Genomic DNA, 16,805 nt, shown 5'->3' on the forward strand with positions numbered 1-16,805 from the left:
ACGGAATGGAATTAAATATACAAAGTTATGCAAAGCAAGGGACTGAATCCAAGAATACTATACCCAACAAGGCTATCATTCAAAATTGAAGGTAAAATCAGGAGCTTCACAGACAAAAAAGGACTAAGGGAGTTTATTATCACCAAGCCAGCAATGCAAGAAATGCTAAAGGGACTTCTGTAAAAAGAAGAAATAGAAAGGGAAGAAGGAACACAGGTATAAAGAATAAAAATGGCGACAAGTACCTATCAATAATAGCCTTAAATGTAAATGGGTTAAATACTCCAATCAAAAGACATAGAGTACTGAATGGATAAGAAAACATGACCCATATATTTGCTGTGTACAAGAGACCCACCTCAGAACAAAGGACTCACACAGATGGATAGTGAAGGGATGGAAAAAAGTTTTTCAGGCAAATGGAAATCGAAGAAAAGCTGCGGTAACAATACTTTTATCTGACAAAATAGACCTCAAAGTGAAGACCATAACAAGAGATAAAGAGGGCGACTTCATAATATGAAAGGCAGCAATTCAACAAGAGGATATAACTCTAGTAAACATATATGCACCCAATACAGGAGCACCCAAATACATAAAAACACTTCTGGAAGATATCAAGGAAGAGACCGACACCAATACAGTCACAGTAGGGGACTTTAATATCCCATTGACACCACTGGATAAATCCTCTAAACAAAAAATCAGCAAAGAAACAGCAATCCTAAATGACTCACTAGATCAGATGGAATTAATTGACATCTTCAGAACATTTCACCCCAAAGCTACAGAATATACATTCAAGTGCACATGGGACATTTTCAAAGATAGACCACATATTAGGACTTAGGACATAGGCAAAGTCTCTTCAAATTCAAGAAGATAGAAATCATATCAATCATCTTCTCAGATCACAATGGCATATAATTAGAAATCAACTACAAAATAAGACAATGGAAAAAAAATATCAAAAATTTGGAGGCTAAATAGCATGCTATTAAACTGATTGGGTTACCATTATAAAAGAGATCAAAAAAGAAATAAAAAGCATCCTGGTAACAAATGACAATGAAAAGACAACAATCCAAAATCTATGGTACAAAGTGAAAGCAGACCTGAGAGGAAAGTTCATAGCTCTACAGGCCTACCTAAAAACACACACACACACACACACACACAAAAACACAAGAAAAAATGGTAATAAATTATCTAATCCTACAACTTAAAGAATTTGAAAGAGAGCAACAAGAAAAGCCCAGAGTAAGCAGGAAGAAGGAAATAACAAAGATCAGAGCGGAAATCAATGACATAGAGACCCCCCCCCCCCAAAAAAAAAAAACAATACAAAAGATCAATATACAACCAAGAGCTGGTCCTTTGAAAGGATAAACAAGATTGATGAACCTCTAGCCAGGCTCACCAAGAAACAGAGAGGACCCAAATAAACAAAGTCAGAAATGAAAGAGGTGAAGTAACAACCAACCCCACAGAAATACAAAAGATTGTAAAAAAATACTACGAACAACTCTACTCCAACAAACTGGACAACCTTAGATGAAATAGACATATTCTTAGAAAAATACAAGCTTCCAAAACTCAATCAGGAAGAACCAAAAAACCTGTATAGGCAAATAACCACCAATGAAATTGAAGCAGTAGTAAAAAATCTTCCAGCAAACTAAAGCCCTGGTCCAGATGGTTTCAACAGCATGGATGGACCTGGAGAGCATTATGCTAAGCGAAATAAGTCAGTCAGAGAAAGATAAATATTACATGATCTCACTCATTTGTGGGATATAAGAACCACATAAACTGATGAACAAAAATAGATCCAGAGACAAAGAAGCATCAAACAGACTGTCAAAGCTCAGAGGGAAGTCAGGGGATGGTCGGAGGGGGTGGGGGATGGGGGTGGGGGGTGGGGCGGGAGATAAGAGATCAACCAAAGGACTACTATGCATGCATATAAGCATAACCAATGGACACCAACCCTGGGGCGGTGGGGGTATGTCCTGGAGGGTGGGAGTGGCCAGGGAGGGGTTGATGGGGGAAAAAGGAGACATATGTAATACTTTAAACAAAAAGAAGTGCACATCCAAATGATATTGGTAAGCCTGTTATCTTTGTTATCACATGATTAAAGAAATGAAGCATGGAAAAAAAGTTGATATATGTAAAAGTGCTTAATCTTGGCCTTATACATAGTGAACACTCACAAGGCATGAATTTTCTTCTTTTTTCTTTCTTCATATCCCTCCCCACCCTATGTAATGGCTAGAAAGCTGTTAGCTTAATTATACACGTTACTCTTCTCTTTCCATTCACTCTCTTCTAGGTAGTCAAAGGTTTCCATGCTTCCTTCTTCCTCCCTTCTGCCCAAACTGTATCAGGAGTAGCCAGATGGATGTGGAATCACAAGGATTGAGGTCCGGTCTTGGCTCTGTCCCTAACTTGCTACTGGACCTTTACTCTGATGGGCTTTAGCTTCTTTATCTGTAAAATCAGATGCTCTGATGACGTAACGCTATGTAATATAGTGGAAAGAGCACCCAAACTTGAGTGTAAATCCAGTCTCCACCACTTGCTATCTGTGATTTGGTGCAAGTTGTTTTGTTTCTTTAAACTTTGCCTTTCTCACCTATAAGATGAGGCATCACCATTCACCTCATAGAGTTATGGTCAGGACTAATTGAAATAGCATATTTAAAGTGCTTGGTATATGATGGGGCATTTAATAAATGCTAGTTCTATATTGCCTTTAGGAGGCTTTCTAATTCTAAAACTATGTGATTCTAGCCAAGAAAATGCAATTCCTTACCCTTTACTTTAATTTATAGCTCATACTCATCAGTCCAAGACTGCATGAGGGTATTTCTTTCATGAGGAAAATCTGTATATTGCAACAACTCATTTTAGAAAACATCCTTCATTGCATTGCCTGTGATTTTCCCAAAACTAATTAAACCCATAAATTTAGGCTGTCACCACATTCACAATACCTAAGATACGATTTTTCTCTTTTTCTCCAGATAACTCGTCCAGTATTTCATAGCAGGCCACTTGGGTCACCTTCACCATTTTCTGTAGATCTTTAAATTCTCGATAAAACAACATCTTCCTCTTGCCAATGTTAAAATCGAGAGCCCCCAGAGCCTCTCCTGTTCTCTCACGAAGTGGAATTGCAATGTGGTTTTCTCCACAGACAGAGGCCAAAAGAACTTCTGAACTGTCTGTACACTTAAAAAGGAAATCCCTGAAATCAAAACCAAATAAGCATAAGGGTATCGAAGATAAGCCTGTTCATAACATTCCACCCAAACATACTGAATCACTCTCTTTTGTGCCTACTACACTTCAGCCCACCAGCTCTTGTTGCTATTTCATCTGCCTGGACCACTTCATCTCTTGATTTCACAGAGCTCTCCCTCAGCTCACTCACTCATCTCCTCTCAGAGAAGCCTTCCCTACCCGTGTAATCTAAAGTAGTAGCGCCTGAGTCACGCTCCCTCATGTTATTCTGCTTTATTGTCTTTACTGGACTCATACTTATCTGAAAGGTATTCATTTTTTTGTTTGTTTACATGTTGTCCAGGAAGTATTGGAGGAATGCCTGAAGGAATGATGCATGTTAGGTTCTCTAGAAGCAGCACCCGAGACAGGGAAATGATTTGTTAAGGGAATGCTCTCGGGAGAAACCTGTGAGGGTCTAAGGAAAGCAGGAGAGGGAAGGGGAAAAAGCTACATAAGAATGTGATTTCAGGTAAAGTCTAACCTCAGCCTGATCCCAAGGGGAGCTCTGGGAAGCAAACTGTCAAAGTCTGTCCCACCTAGATGCAAGGAAGAGGTCTTTGTCAGTGGTTGGCTCTAAGTTGCTCTGTGGGTGGTGAAGAGTGTTTACATAACTGGTAGGCACCTCCTGGTGAGAAGCTCCCATTTCTCAAGGGCACTCCTCCTGAGGAAGCTACAGTGTGAGTCATTAGCAGTAGCACTTGCAGCAGCTGGCAAAAGATACATGGGGGATCTGGGCTGGGCATCAACAGCATCTGCTTCAGTGAGAGACCAGAGGTTTTCACAGAAATGCAGTGGCATAGTAAGGTATGGACACATCTCTTTTTATCTCCTTTCCTCTTTCCCCATCTACATTGGGATGTCATTCTTTTGAGGTATTTGTAAAAATGTTGGTGCTTTGCATTGCCTCAAAAAAAAAAAAAAGCACATTTACAGTTTATAATACCAACCCTATAATGACAGGTAAGATTCTGTCTTTTGCTACTCCCACCACTGTGTGACTTTATAACAATAGTAATGATGCATCATGCTAAACTGATGCATCATTCAATGAGTCTGGGTATTACAAAGACTCCCCTAAAGCTCTTGAACACCACAAGGAATAATTTTGTGAATAGAAATAGAAATAATAATAGAAAAAGAGTTTCTAACTTAATGAACATTCTGGTACTAAAATTTAATTAAATAGGTACTTAAATATCAACTTAGCCTTCAGGCTAGATAGGTTATTGGCTGCTCAGCTACACTGACCCTCCCCAAGAAGCAGGCAGCCCCCTCTTGCAATAGGAGTGTTCTCAGTAAAGATGTTTTGCATCTGTCCACAGTTTAATAGTGTTCCTGTATTCCACAGGTGAGAGGCAGTTGAAGTAACCCCGAACTGGGTATTTATTGAAGATAACATTCTTTGACTCCTGTCCTCTTTTGCCCAGCCTGTCTTCTTTAAATAAAATATACTTGTTCACAAGCTGGCTAATATTAAGATGAGGAATTTTGATAAGTGGTGTAGATGTATTTGTCATAATCATAGTGGGTTTTATTTAATTCCTTGTTTACAAGAAAATCATAGAAAATAAAAGACTATCATGCTTAACAACATGCAATTTTAATATAAAACACCAATGAGATTTGTTTTGAAAAGGACTTGAGGGGGAAAGGAGTTCATATGACCCATGCAGTCAGGAGATTGTCTCTAAAATCCAATCAGAATGAGAGTCATTGTATACTAATAGGAGGCAAAAGCTGTGTCTTCAGATCTATCACACCCGGCTGTGTGCTCTGGCAAGCAAACAAAACAGACATGAAGATGCCTCTCATACCTGAAGATGCATGTCTTCCTGAAGACGGTAGGGGGATTTTTGTGGATTTCTGTTAGACCTAGGGGCCCTGTGACCATCATATTGCGTAAAACATAGTCTGAACCCTTGAAAAGAGGAAGATATTTCATTATGGAGCAGAACAATTAGACTTCATATTCTCATTAAAGCTTTTGGGGACAGATAAGTAGGAAAAAATTAGAAAAGCTTAGATGATTTTTAGTTTTAAGTACAGTGACATTTTACTTACTCAGTACCATTAAGGAATGAGGTGTTCCACAAGAGAAAAATGTCAAAATATGAGACTTATTTAAATCCAAAAGCATATTTTTAAAAAAAATTGTGATAAAATGCCGTGTTTATATCATTTTTCTGATGTTACAAGTGCACTGTAGAAAAGTTACCTATCCCAGGCACATCTCAGGATAGGTCAAAATGAGTTTTCTTTCTTGGGTTTTCCAAATTGGAACAGAAAGGAAAGATTCTTTTCAAGCTACTAAGCAGCTGGCTTTGCCTTGTGGAAAAAGCCCATCTTTAGCTGGAAGTACAAAGCCAAAGTGCAGAGGGAAGCCACATGAGAACTGGGGAGAGAAGAATCTGAGAGAGCCCTGATGGCATCGAATCCCTGGATCTGGTCATCTTGGAAGCCACCTTGCTGTCTGTCCTTTCTTCATTTCAGTCACATGAGTCAAGCAATTCCCCTTTTTGCCTAAGGCAGTATGAGATGGATTCCTGCCACTCAACTGTGGACAGTTTGAGTTCGTGCCATGGGAACTATGTCCCCAGTTAGCCTAATAGCTAACTAAATATGGTTTTAAAATATCAGCAAGACAATAACATCTAGAAACTCTGTTGCCCTGGGAAGGTCTAACACTGCCCAGCCTTGCCCACCTGCTCTGGGCTAGGCTCAATGAAGTATGTAGAGATGGCGTTAATGTCTGGTATGTTGTTGTAGAGCCAGCTGATGCCCGTGATCACAACGTGCAGGATGTGCTCCCGGCTGTGGACATAGTGATAGGCAGTGCTGAAGACATTGGCAACACCCTGTAGAGACAGAATATTTTAATTGCCTTTTCTCTTTAAAATAGCAAAATAATTAGTAATGTATCCATTGGATTATGTTTTTCACTAATGATAATCTATTTCCTACAAATTACTTCTCAAAAGACAGTGCTCTGGCTTCTACTATGAAAAAAAGAATCATCAAGAAGTCAGAGCTGTAAAAAGAAATCTACCATAAGATCCATATAACTTATATGTTTCCTGATAATCATCCACTGAAATTTGTGATATGTGCAATCAGAAAATAGTGTCAGAAGAGCAAAATAAAATTTGAAATGAGAAAAAATGTTTAAAAGCCAAGATGAATGCCAGCCTTGGGCAGATGGGTAGGAGTGCCCTGATCTGATGCAGTATTAATGTCTGTGTCTTTACATGGCTACTGTCATCAGATCAGCAGAACAGGATGTGCTGGGTTCCAGAGTTTGCAACGTGTACAGTCTTCTTATGGGCACAAAATGATCCTGTTCCATAGAGAAGCAATGGGAAGTCCTTAGTACTCATCTGTAGTCTTGTCAAGAAACTCTAGGAACCACAAAGTCTTCAAAAATATATGTAGCCCAGATGGTGTGGCTCAGTGGTTGAGTGTCAATCCACAAAACGAGATCACGGATGATTTCCAGTCAGGGCACATGCTTGGGTTTCAGGCTGGATCCCCAGTGTGAGGTGTGCAGGAGGCAGATGACTGATGAATCTCCCTCATCGTTGATGTTTCTAACTCTCTCTCCCTCTCCCTTCCTTTTTCTGAAGTAAATAAAAACATATTTAAAAAAATATATATGTCTGGCCGGCATAGCTCAGTGGTTGAGCGTCGACCTATGAACCAGGAGGTCACGGTTTGATTCCCAGTCAGGGCACATGCCTGGGTTGTCTGCTTGATCCCTAGTGTGGGGCGTGCAGGAGGCATCTAATCAATGATTCTCTCTCATCATTGATGTTTCTCTCTCTCTCTCCCTCTCCCTTCTCTCTGTAATCGATAAAAATAGATTTAAAATATGTATATATGTACTTTATATTAGGACCCAAGGCATCTAAAGTAATAAGGAGCCTTTACCTCCAAGGACTAGAGAATCTATTTATAATTCATTTTGACATGTTCTCTAACAAGGCTGTGTATTAGTTCACCTACTGATAACTCCATACTCCTCAATTTTGCTTCTAAATATCTTCATATCATTATGTCAGATGAAAATGAATCTTATTCTTTAAAAGATGTCCAGAGAAAAATGATTCTACCACTTTCCAGTTACCCAGTAAGTGGGAAGAGAAATTTTAAAATAATGGTAAATAAATATGAAGAGCCAGTGGCTTACAGGGAAACAAATGATAAGGGCAGAGCAAGTTCCCAATTGCCGCTATAAAGGTTTTATAGTATGTCTATTGCCTCTATAAAGGCTTTCAATCTTCCTCCATTGCAATTTCCATTCATAAATTTAAATGTTTGTAGAAATGATCCAGTTATTGTATAGTTTTAAAAGTGCCTAAAACTTAAGCATTTTTCTTCATTCTTTATCCTCAAAAATTACAATACTGATATCAAGAGCTATGGGATCACATATCATATTTAGCACCATTTGTAGAAAAAGCAAAGGATTTCTAGGTCCCACTATTCATAAAACATAAATATGTTCTTTCTAAAAGTTCATTCTGACTATGTGGGTTGTAATGGTCTAATAGTTGGAATTTGATTCTACGGTATAAGATTCTGTTTCTGTGATTAATGCAATGGGACACATTAATAATCTTCCCAGAGATTCTGATGCATAGTTGTGCAACTGAAGCTGACAGTTCTCCCATGTGTAGTGCGGGACCTCTCAAAATACTGACACATACACACAGGGAACTGGAACCATATGACAACCCTATCTACAGATATAGCTCTACCCTCATCTAGTTTCAGGTTTTGCTTTGTAAAAAGTATAAAAGGAGAAGCCATCCTACCATTGCTATGGAAGAATCCTTCTCTGACTTACCTGATAGAATTTGATCTCATGAGGCAAGAAGATGTTTATTGTCTGGGGATCTCTTAGTGTGTCAACAGCCAGGACCCCAAAGATCCTCATATATGCATTCTGAAGAGGCAGAGCCAAGAATGATCCATTTTTATCATTCTCCTTGCGGGAATCGTTCCAGAAGAAAATGTTCCCATGGTGCTGAACTTGAGGGACATGAACTGGCTTCCCTTTATCTATTACTGTAAAGCTAATAGATAGGAGGATGAGAGAAAGGCACAGGAGGAGCTTTAGGTTAAACCATGTAGAAACTAGATCAACTCTCCATTCATAATCATTGGCATTACATGTCAGAGAAGTGGACTCATAAAATTACCAGCCTGGAGAGTGTGACTTGAAAGAAAAATTTAAAAAACAAGCTTAGATCATAACAGAGAAAACATATATAATCAGGATGCAGGAGACATACTTTAAAGAGCAGGCAGAAATAATTGAGCTGATATTGTAAAGCAGAATCCCTACATGGCCAATCAATGCCTAAGTAAACTCTAGAAATGATCAAGTGAAATCACCTGAGACTGGAAACCAATCATCTCTACTCTAGAAGCATTGGTGACCTGAGGCATTTCTCTCTTGGGCAGCTAGCTAGGACTTCAATGCTAATTTACTTCAGAAAGGGAATTACAGTGGGGACTTGACTTAAGATTGTCCGGCTGATTTTTTGCATTGAGTTGACAGAGTAATTTGAGTTAACGAGCTCCTTAACGAGCTCCTTAATGAGCTCGGTCTTGGAACGAATTAAACTCGTAAGTCAAGGCCCCACTGTATTATTTTTTTAAAGAAGGGTGAAATTGCCGGGCTGGTGTGGCTCAGCAGTTGAGCATCGACCCAGGAAACAAGAGTTCCCTGGTTCGATTCCTGGTCAGGGCACATGCCAAGGTTGTGGGCTCAATTCCCAGTAGGGGGCATGCAGGAGCCAACTGGTAGATGATGATGTTCCTTTCTCGTCAATGTTTCTCTCTCTCTATTCATCTCCCTTCCTCTCTCTAAAAATCAATCAAAACATATTTTTAAAAAAGGAGGGTAAAATCAACTTTTTCAAGAAATTCTTACCTGATTCCCTTCATGTCCCTGTAGAGCACTTTGTTCAGTACAAATGGAGCATCATCTAAAGTACAAGCTACATTCCTTAATAGAACAGCCCCTCTATGAGGCAGTAGTCGGTTTTCTTCTAAGAGGGAAATATGAGCACTGATCTTCTTATTTCCATGGACTTGAGCATCCTATGGCAAAATGTTGCTGATGATGTATTTGCCAATAGCCGTTCTCTTAATCACATCTTCCTTCATTAGCCAGTTTGTGCCTTTGACCCCAATAATTTCATTTTCATGAATAAATAATGAAGATATTACTATTTATGGGCAGTGAAGAAAAGTGTACACTGACTCCACAGCTGTCCCCCAAACCTGAATTTTAGTGAGTGTAATGGATTTACTTTATGCCAATTAGACTGGTTTACTAAAAATAAGTAAGTAAATAATAAATCTCAAAGTTTTCTCAAATTTAGAGGTTTAAAACTTGGATCCCATCCAGCTGGCGTGGCTCAGTGGTTGAGTGTTGACTTATGAACCAAGTGATCACGGTTCGATTCCCAGTCAGGGCACATGCCCAGGTTGTAGGCTCAGTCCTCAGTGTGGGGTATGCAGGAGGCAGCGGATCAATGATCCTCTCTCATCCCTTTCTCCCTCTCCCTTCCTCTCTGAAGTCAATAAAAAATAAAATAAAATAAAATAAAATAAAAATACTACTTGGATCCCTTTGACCCTGGTAGGTAGCTCAGGCAAGCATGTCAAACTCGTGGCCGGTGGGCCACATGCCTGCAGCCGACCCTCTGGCTGCGAGTTTGACATGCTTGGGCTAGAGTGTTGTCCTGATATGCCAAGGTTGTGGGTTCAACTCATGGTCAGTGCACATGCAAGAATCAGCCAATGAATAAATAAGTGAAACAACAAAACCGATGTTTTTTTCTCTCCCCCTTCCTCTCTCTCTCTCTTTCAAACCAATATACATATTTTTAAAAACTTATACCCCTTTGAACTATAGTCAGATTGTTTGGTATTCCATTAAAAGTATTTATTTTAGAGAGCTGGGGCAAGAAAATGGCTTCATTTTACTCATTTCTTAACCTTAATCTACTATTATGTGAACGTGGAAAAACGCTCCGAAGGAATTCTTAACATAGATTGGCTATGACATTTGATTTATGTCATTTTAGGAAAGGATTTTTTGGGGCCTCATTTTGCAGACTATATGCAGTTACTATTTCTATTGAAATAACTGAAAATTCTCTATACCTAAAATATTATTATGTTACCAAGAATATTATGTGTTGGTACATATACTGAACACATCCATTAGTTGGGGGATATGAGAGACACATTCCTTGATATTTGTCTCATCTTTCTATATATTTAGGTTTACTTTTCATGCCTTTTTCTGCCTTTATTTCTCCTTTTCTACATGAAAATCTATAGAGTAACAAAAATATAGTGAGGTTTCTCTTGGGAGACTGTAGATCTCTGAAGCAAGTGGGAATAATAGTTCTTTTTCTTGATTGGTCTCCTATTCCTAGTTACACCATTTCCAACTACATTGGAAACTTCAGCCATTCAGGACATGATTCCAATAATCGAGTGTTGCTATTTAGCTGAGCCGAATGACACAGGTTCCCTGGATCAAAGGAATCTGTGATATATGCAGAAGATAGCTGTGTTATTATTTCTATCTGGGAGGAGCAGCAAGCTGGAGGTTTTGAGGGGGTGGCAAAGCTGTGGACAGTGGCCCGTGATGGTCATGTGTTTTAAGGGACAGGATTCTGTGATAGTCTCAGCTTGTTTCTAGGCAGTGTTATGAAAAATTGTGGTGTTGGATTCCACTTTATAATAACTTTGTTTTAAATAGTTCCTTTTGAACTGACTCACAAGACATCATGCAAGGGAGATATAGTTTGACCTCCTTCCACATCTCCCTATTGGTATTTTTTGATATCAGTCTATTTTCTGTTCTAGGTTTATTTGAGTCTCAGCACAAATGAAATTAGAAATCCCAAGACATAACTCTGTCTTTTATGTGTTTCCTCTCTGAATCTGCCTTGCCAACCTGCAGTCATTCCAGTTGCATCTTCCCTAGGCTTTGGGTCATTATAATGTATGAGAGAGAAAGAGAGAGAGAGAGAGAGAGAGAGAGAGAGAGAGAGAGAGAGAGAGAGACAAACATCTATAGCAATACCCACCAAATTTTAAGAGAATTTAGTGTGCTCCTCCTTTACAACCATTGAATATCACCTACTGTGAGGAAGTTTTTCTTTTTATGTATCATTTTAGAAAACATACCTGTGTGAGGGCCTTAAAAGTCTCAGTGTACACTGGCTCCAGGGATACCCCACTTGTTTCTGCAGCATGTTGAATTTGGTGCAGCCACTTCCGTCTGGCACTGTTCCTCAGACCCTCAAAATGGCTTCTTTCTAAGCTGGTCATCAGAAACTCCACCAGGCTTTCCAGAACCTGGTCTTCATTGCCCCTGAGTTCAGATACAACCAATTCTATGTATTTCTGAAACTGTTTTGAAGACAACCTCACTTCTTGACCAGGGTGTGGCTTTGGAAATTGGATGTGTAATTTAGCTAAAAGACATAAACACAAAACTCAAGGACTAACCAAAAGCTCATTTACCTGTGGAAGAAATTTTCATTCTCCTCTTACAGCAAACTGAAGTCTCTTGGCAACTGTCGCCCCTTCCCCCAATGGAAAATCAGGTATATTAAAGGCATCTAAGCCCAACGAAACATGTTACAGTGAATTCCTATGATAAACTCAAGACGAGTCCTATGTCATCTTTCCTGTTTTTGTTTTGTTTATTTAATTCTACGACTTAGTCAGGCAAAATTCCAGGGTCAACTTTCATTCCACCCTACCTTTTCCCATCCATTTCCAATAGACTACTTAACTCTCTCCTGTTAGTCATTGACAATGTATCGTCCTCACCATTCCTGCTTTCATAATACTAAACCAGTATTAATCACTTTATAAGTGGATTACCAATGGTAAGGCTCAATACATATTTATGAAATTAAATTAAAACACAACTTGAATTATGCAATTTCTTGGTTCAAAGTATATTTGGATCCAGTCTATTTTCCAAGAATATTTGCCCATAATACCATATAGGAATTATTTATTTTAGTATCCCCATTCTATTCATGATCCCTGACTATGCCTTGCACACTTCTGCACCCACATCTATCTTTTATTTTTTTAGCATACAATCACGATCTACTACCAAACCTAAATATTACTGATAACTTACATCTTCTTTTATGCCCTTGCCATTGTTCCACTCCCTGCCTATACACATCCCCGCACTAGTATTCTGAAATTTTGCTTTTGCTTTATCTTTTCCTCCCTTTTCTTTTCCCAGTAGTGTTAGTGTGTGTGTGTGTGTGTGTGTGTGTGCGCGCGCACGCCACGCATGCGTGCACACACACACACGTGTACTTCTAACCATATGTGGTTTCATTTTATCTTTTTGTATACTTTAGAAAAAGGACATCATACTATATGTACTTTTCTGGGGCTTGCTTTTTAATTCAACATTATGCTACCATATACATCTATGTTGTTCCTGTGGCTGTGACTTACTCATTTTCCCTATTATATAATATGTCATTTTGTAAGTATGCCATCATCAATTTATTTATTCTATCAATGGGCATTTAGGTTGTCTCTAATATTTTGCTCTTATGAACAGTGATATGAGCATTTTTGTACATGTCTCTTGGTGCACATGTGTAAGTTTATTTGATATTTATTATAAATTAATAAGTCATAGAGTATGCACCTTTCCTCTTTAAAATTCAAGAAGGCTTCCACCTGAAAGATAATAACATTCATACTATATTAATTATTTGACAGTTAACAAATACTGCCTCTTATAGTCATCTTATTATATGATTTTTGCTCTTTAGCATCCACTCATCTTTCTCCTAGCAGTTGTATCCCAGATTTTTCTTTGAGGAAACTACTCCACTCCAACCTCAGGTCATATGTTTGAGTGAGGTTCCACTTGGTAGAGGTCCTAGAGGTGGAGCATGCATCTCAGCTCTAAGCCAGTCAGGACATCATATTCCCCTCACCAGAGTAGTTGGGTTAGTCCAGACTAATGCTAGACTCTTTACTTGAATTATTAGGAAGAGGACATTTTCCTTCTTATTCTCACTTAATTTGAAAAAACCTGTTGGGATGTGAGATTGAACCTGATCACCATGAGGGGGAAAAGTGTGTGAAAGTGGAGTCAACACATAGAAGAGAACAGGACCAGACTGAAAGAGAGAGGAAGAGAAAGAAGCAGATACCTGCCCTGAAGTCATTATTTGAACTCCCAAATCTGGTGTGTCCTGAACTAGCCCTAGACTTTTCCATCACATGAACCACTAATGTCCATTTTTGCTAAACCACTTTGTTAAGGAAAAAAACCTGTTAGCATATATTGAACTCTAATTAATGATATGCATGCTGAAATATTTAGGGAGGAGTATATGGATGTCTGTAATTTACGTGTAATGCATCAAAAATAAGAAGTAGATGGAAGGACAGAAAGATGGAGAGATGAATAGATAGATAATAAAAAAGTTTAGTAAAATGTTAATGATAGAAATCTAGGTAGTAGATATATAGATACTCACTGTAAAATTCTTCCAGCTTTGCTGTATGTTTTAAATTTTTCATAATAAAATATTGGAGGGGAGAGGAGGACATAGGAGACAGTTTGAAAGGACTCCCATGGGTTAAATATAAAAATATATAAGCGTTATAATGATAGTATTGGATTATAATTTACTGTATAAAATAGGAAAAACTGAATATATACTGTTATGAATGAATAAACAAAAAGTTTGACAAGAAATGGAATGTTTATATAGTTGCAAAATAATTATTAATTAAAAAGGAAAAGAAGAGTAACTTTAAAATGGAGGAGCCTGACTGATATCATCTTCTCATGAGATTTCTGATAGCATTCAATGAGAAGAACGCAGCATTACTTATATGACATTCCTGCCAAAAATGAACAACCTAAATGTAATCATGAGGAAATACTAGACAAACCTAAAAGAAGTAAAAATTACAAACAAATCTGCCTGCAATCTGAATAAATGGCAAGGTATAGAAAGCAAGGAAAGACTGCGGAGTTTCTTAAAGATTCCTTGTTCCAGGGTGAAGAAACAGTAATAGTTTTACACTAACCACTTGTCCAGATTTCAGTTTCTTTAAGGAACACTGAGTATTTCAATGAGACTTTCTAAATAAATGTGAGAATTTGGTGACAGAATGACTCACCAAAATGTTATAATTTTAAAAGAGTTAAATGCCCTACTTAAATAGCAATGTATATATTAAAGCAAATTTTATCATTTAATAGGAAACTAAAGGACATATCCAACAAATGTTAATAGCTATTTCATGAGAAGTAATGGAGGAAGATAATTTTTTCTCTTAAATTCTACAGTGTAGACAGGTCACATGTTCTACAGATTTTTATATATGATATTTCTGCTCAAAAGATTAGGCTATTTTACATGGGAATAAAAAGGGAAAATTACAGTGTAAAAGTTTCAAGTTGCCCTTTCCATATAGAAAACTTCCATTTTGAGGACACCAGCAGAAACATTTCTAGGAATTTCTAATTCTGTGACATTATCCTATTTAAACCCCAATTTTTAATCTTGGACACAGAATTGTATAAGAAGGGCAGAGAAAAAACAAACAAATAAAAAAAGAGCTGTCTAAAGGTTTTCCAATCTGTTATTAGCTAATGTTTGAATTTTAAAATTTTTCCTTTTTAAAGAAACAAAATCTGCCTTTCAGCTTCCATATGACCATCGGTTCAGCAGTTATCTCCACAGGCTTGGTGGCTACCAAGATGTGTTCAGAGAGAGTCGTTTTGTATGCGTCTACCCTTGGAGAGAATAATTTCTTCCTGCTTGCAGACATTTTCTTCGGGCAACAGATTCTGTCTCTTCATTACTTCATTTTTATTTGCTTGGCTTAACCCATTACATTTTTGCTTTCTACCTATCCCTATTGCTGTACTTCAATCATATATATTGGAACATCCTTATAACATTATCCTGAGGTTCCTTAAATTCCAGAATTCATAGTGTCTAACTCCTTCATTTTACAAATGGGGACACCTGGATCTACAGAGATTCAATAATTTGCCTTTGCTCACATGACCATTTAGTGAAAGATCCAGTATTGGAACCTAGCACTCCTGACCATTGCGTAATGTTCTTTCCTCTGTAGAACATGGTTCTGTGTTAGGAAATTTGCCCATATTATAAAATCACCTCATTATGCCTTTCAAAACTTCATTAAGTAAATCCTTTTTGGTTGCAGTTTAAGAAAGTAGTGTAGTGTAATGTAAAGTTTGCAAAAGACATAGGTAATTAAAAACACATGACAATGGATAAACTTAGGGCAGAAGAATGTTAATCCTAATCATTCCTTCTGCTGTGCACTATATACGTTGAGTTAGAAATCTGGTATGCCAAAGAAATTAGACAAATCCTTAAACCCAGGGAAGAGTATAACCATTTCTACTAGGATCTAATCAAATGAAGGAGGGAATTATACTAGAATAGGAATTTTAGCAGCTCTTGATTGGGAAGAATTGATCAGAAGAGAAAAGTATAATATAGAAGAGGAAAGTCATTTAGAAGAATAAGTTGAGTTAGTAAATTCAGGAGACACTTGCAAGCCAGCCAGATTTGTGAAGTGAATCAGACTTTGTCAAGGCAGAGAGATACAACAAAAAGAGAAAATAAGCAGAACTGTGGAATGGTTTGGATTTTTTCCTTTTAACCCCAAGACTGAGCATACTCAAGTACACAGAAGGAATCTAACCATTAGAGCTAAGGTCTTGGGCAAAACACTCTACAACATATTCCACTCCTGATTGCTCTGACACTTTCTACTTTCTCACCAGCCAGGCACAAGGGTTCCAGTCTCTCCACATCCTTGCCAATAATTGTTATTTTCCATTAAAATTTAATTATTTCAATTTTTAAATGCCATACTATGCAAGCAATAAAAGCAAAAATAAATAAGTGACACAATATCAAACTAAAAAGGTTCTGTACAGCAAAAGAAACAATCAATAAAACAAAAAGACAACCTACAGAATAGGAGAAAATATTTTCAAATCATCTACACTAATAAAAGAGAAAGATGCAAATTGACCATACCTTTGCGAACACCCACCATCCAATCAGGAGTAAGTATGCAGATTAACCCAACAAAGATGGTGGGTTAATTTGTATACACAGGTGCTGAGTGGCTGGGGGCAGGGAAAGACAACAACGCAGGCATTCCGCACTGCCTCAGCCACTCCTGGCCTCTGGGCAGCGTGGGAAGGTGGAAAGGCAGCTCTGGGCGAGAACGAAGGCAGAAAGGCAGTTCCGGGCTGGAGCAAAGACAGAAAGGCAGCTCTGGCCAGCAGGAGCGAAGGTGGTGCTTGCAGCCAGGGGAAGTAAGGCCCATTCTTGCATGAATCTTTGTGCATCGGGCCTCTAGTATATCTAATAAGGGGTTTAATATCCAAAAAAATATAAGGAATGTATACAACTCAATAGCAAAAA

At 38.1% G+C, this 16,805-nt stretch overlaps 1 protein-coding gene across 1 annotated transcript in view; it reads right to left on the minus strand.

Moving 5' to 3' along the window:
- Positions 1-16,805, minus strand: part of EFCAB5 (EF-hand calcium binding domain 5) — a 104,154-nt gene that overhangs the window by 14,641 nt on the left and 72,708 nt on the right. The window contains exons 16-21 of the mRNA XM_081108939.1: positions 11,506-11,795; positions 9,227-9,396; positions 8,135-8,363; positions 5,994-6,146; positions 5,106-5,209; positions 3,000-3,253 (exon numbers count right to left, since the gene is read on the minus strand). Of these exons, the coding sequence (XP_080965065.1) occupies positions 3,000-3,253; positions 5,106-5,209; positions 5,994-6,146; positions 8,135-8,363; positions 9,227-9,396; positions 11,506-11,795 (1,200 nt within the window). The remainder of the gene's footprint in view (positions 1-2,999; positions 3,254-5,105; positions 5,210-5,993; positions 6,147-8,134; positions 8,364-9,226; positions 9,397-11,505; positions 11,796-16,805) is intronic.

This window comes from Myotis nattereri, assembly GCF_964212035.1.
Source record: "Myotis nattereri genome assembly, chromosome: 16".
NCBI classification, from domain to species: domain Eukaryota; kingdom Metazoa; phylum Chordata; class Mammalia; order Chiroptera; family Vespertilionidae; genus Myotis; species Myotis nattereri.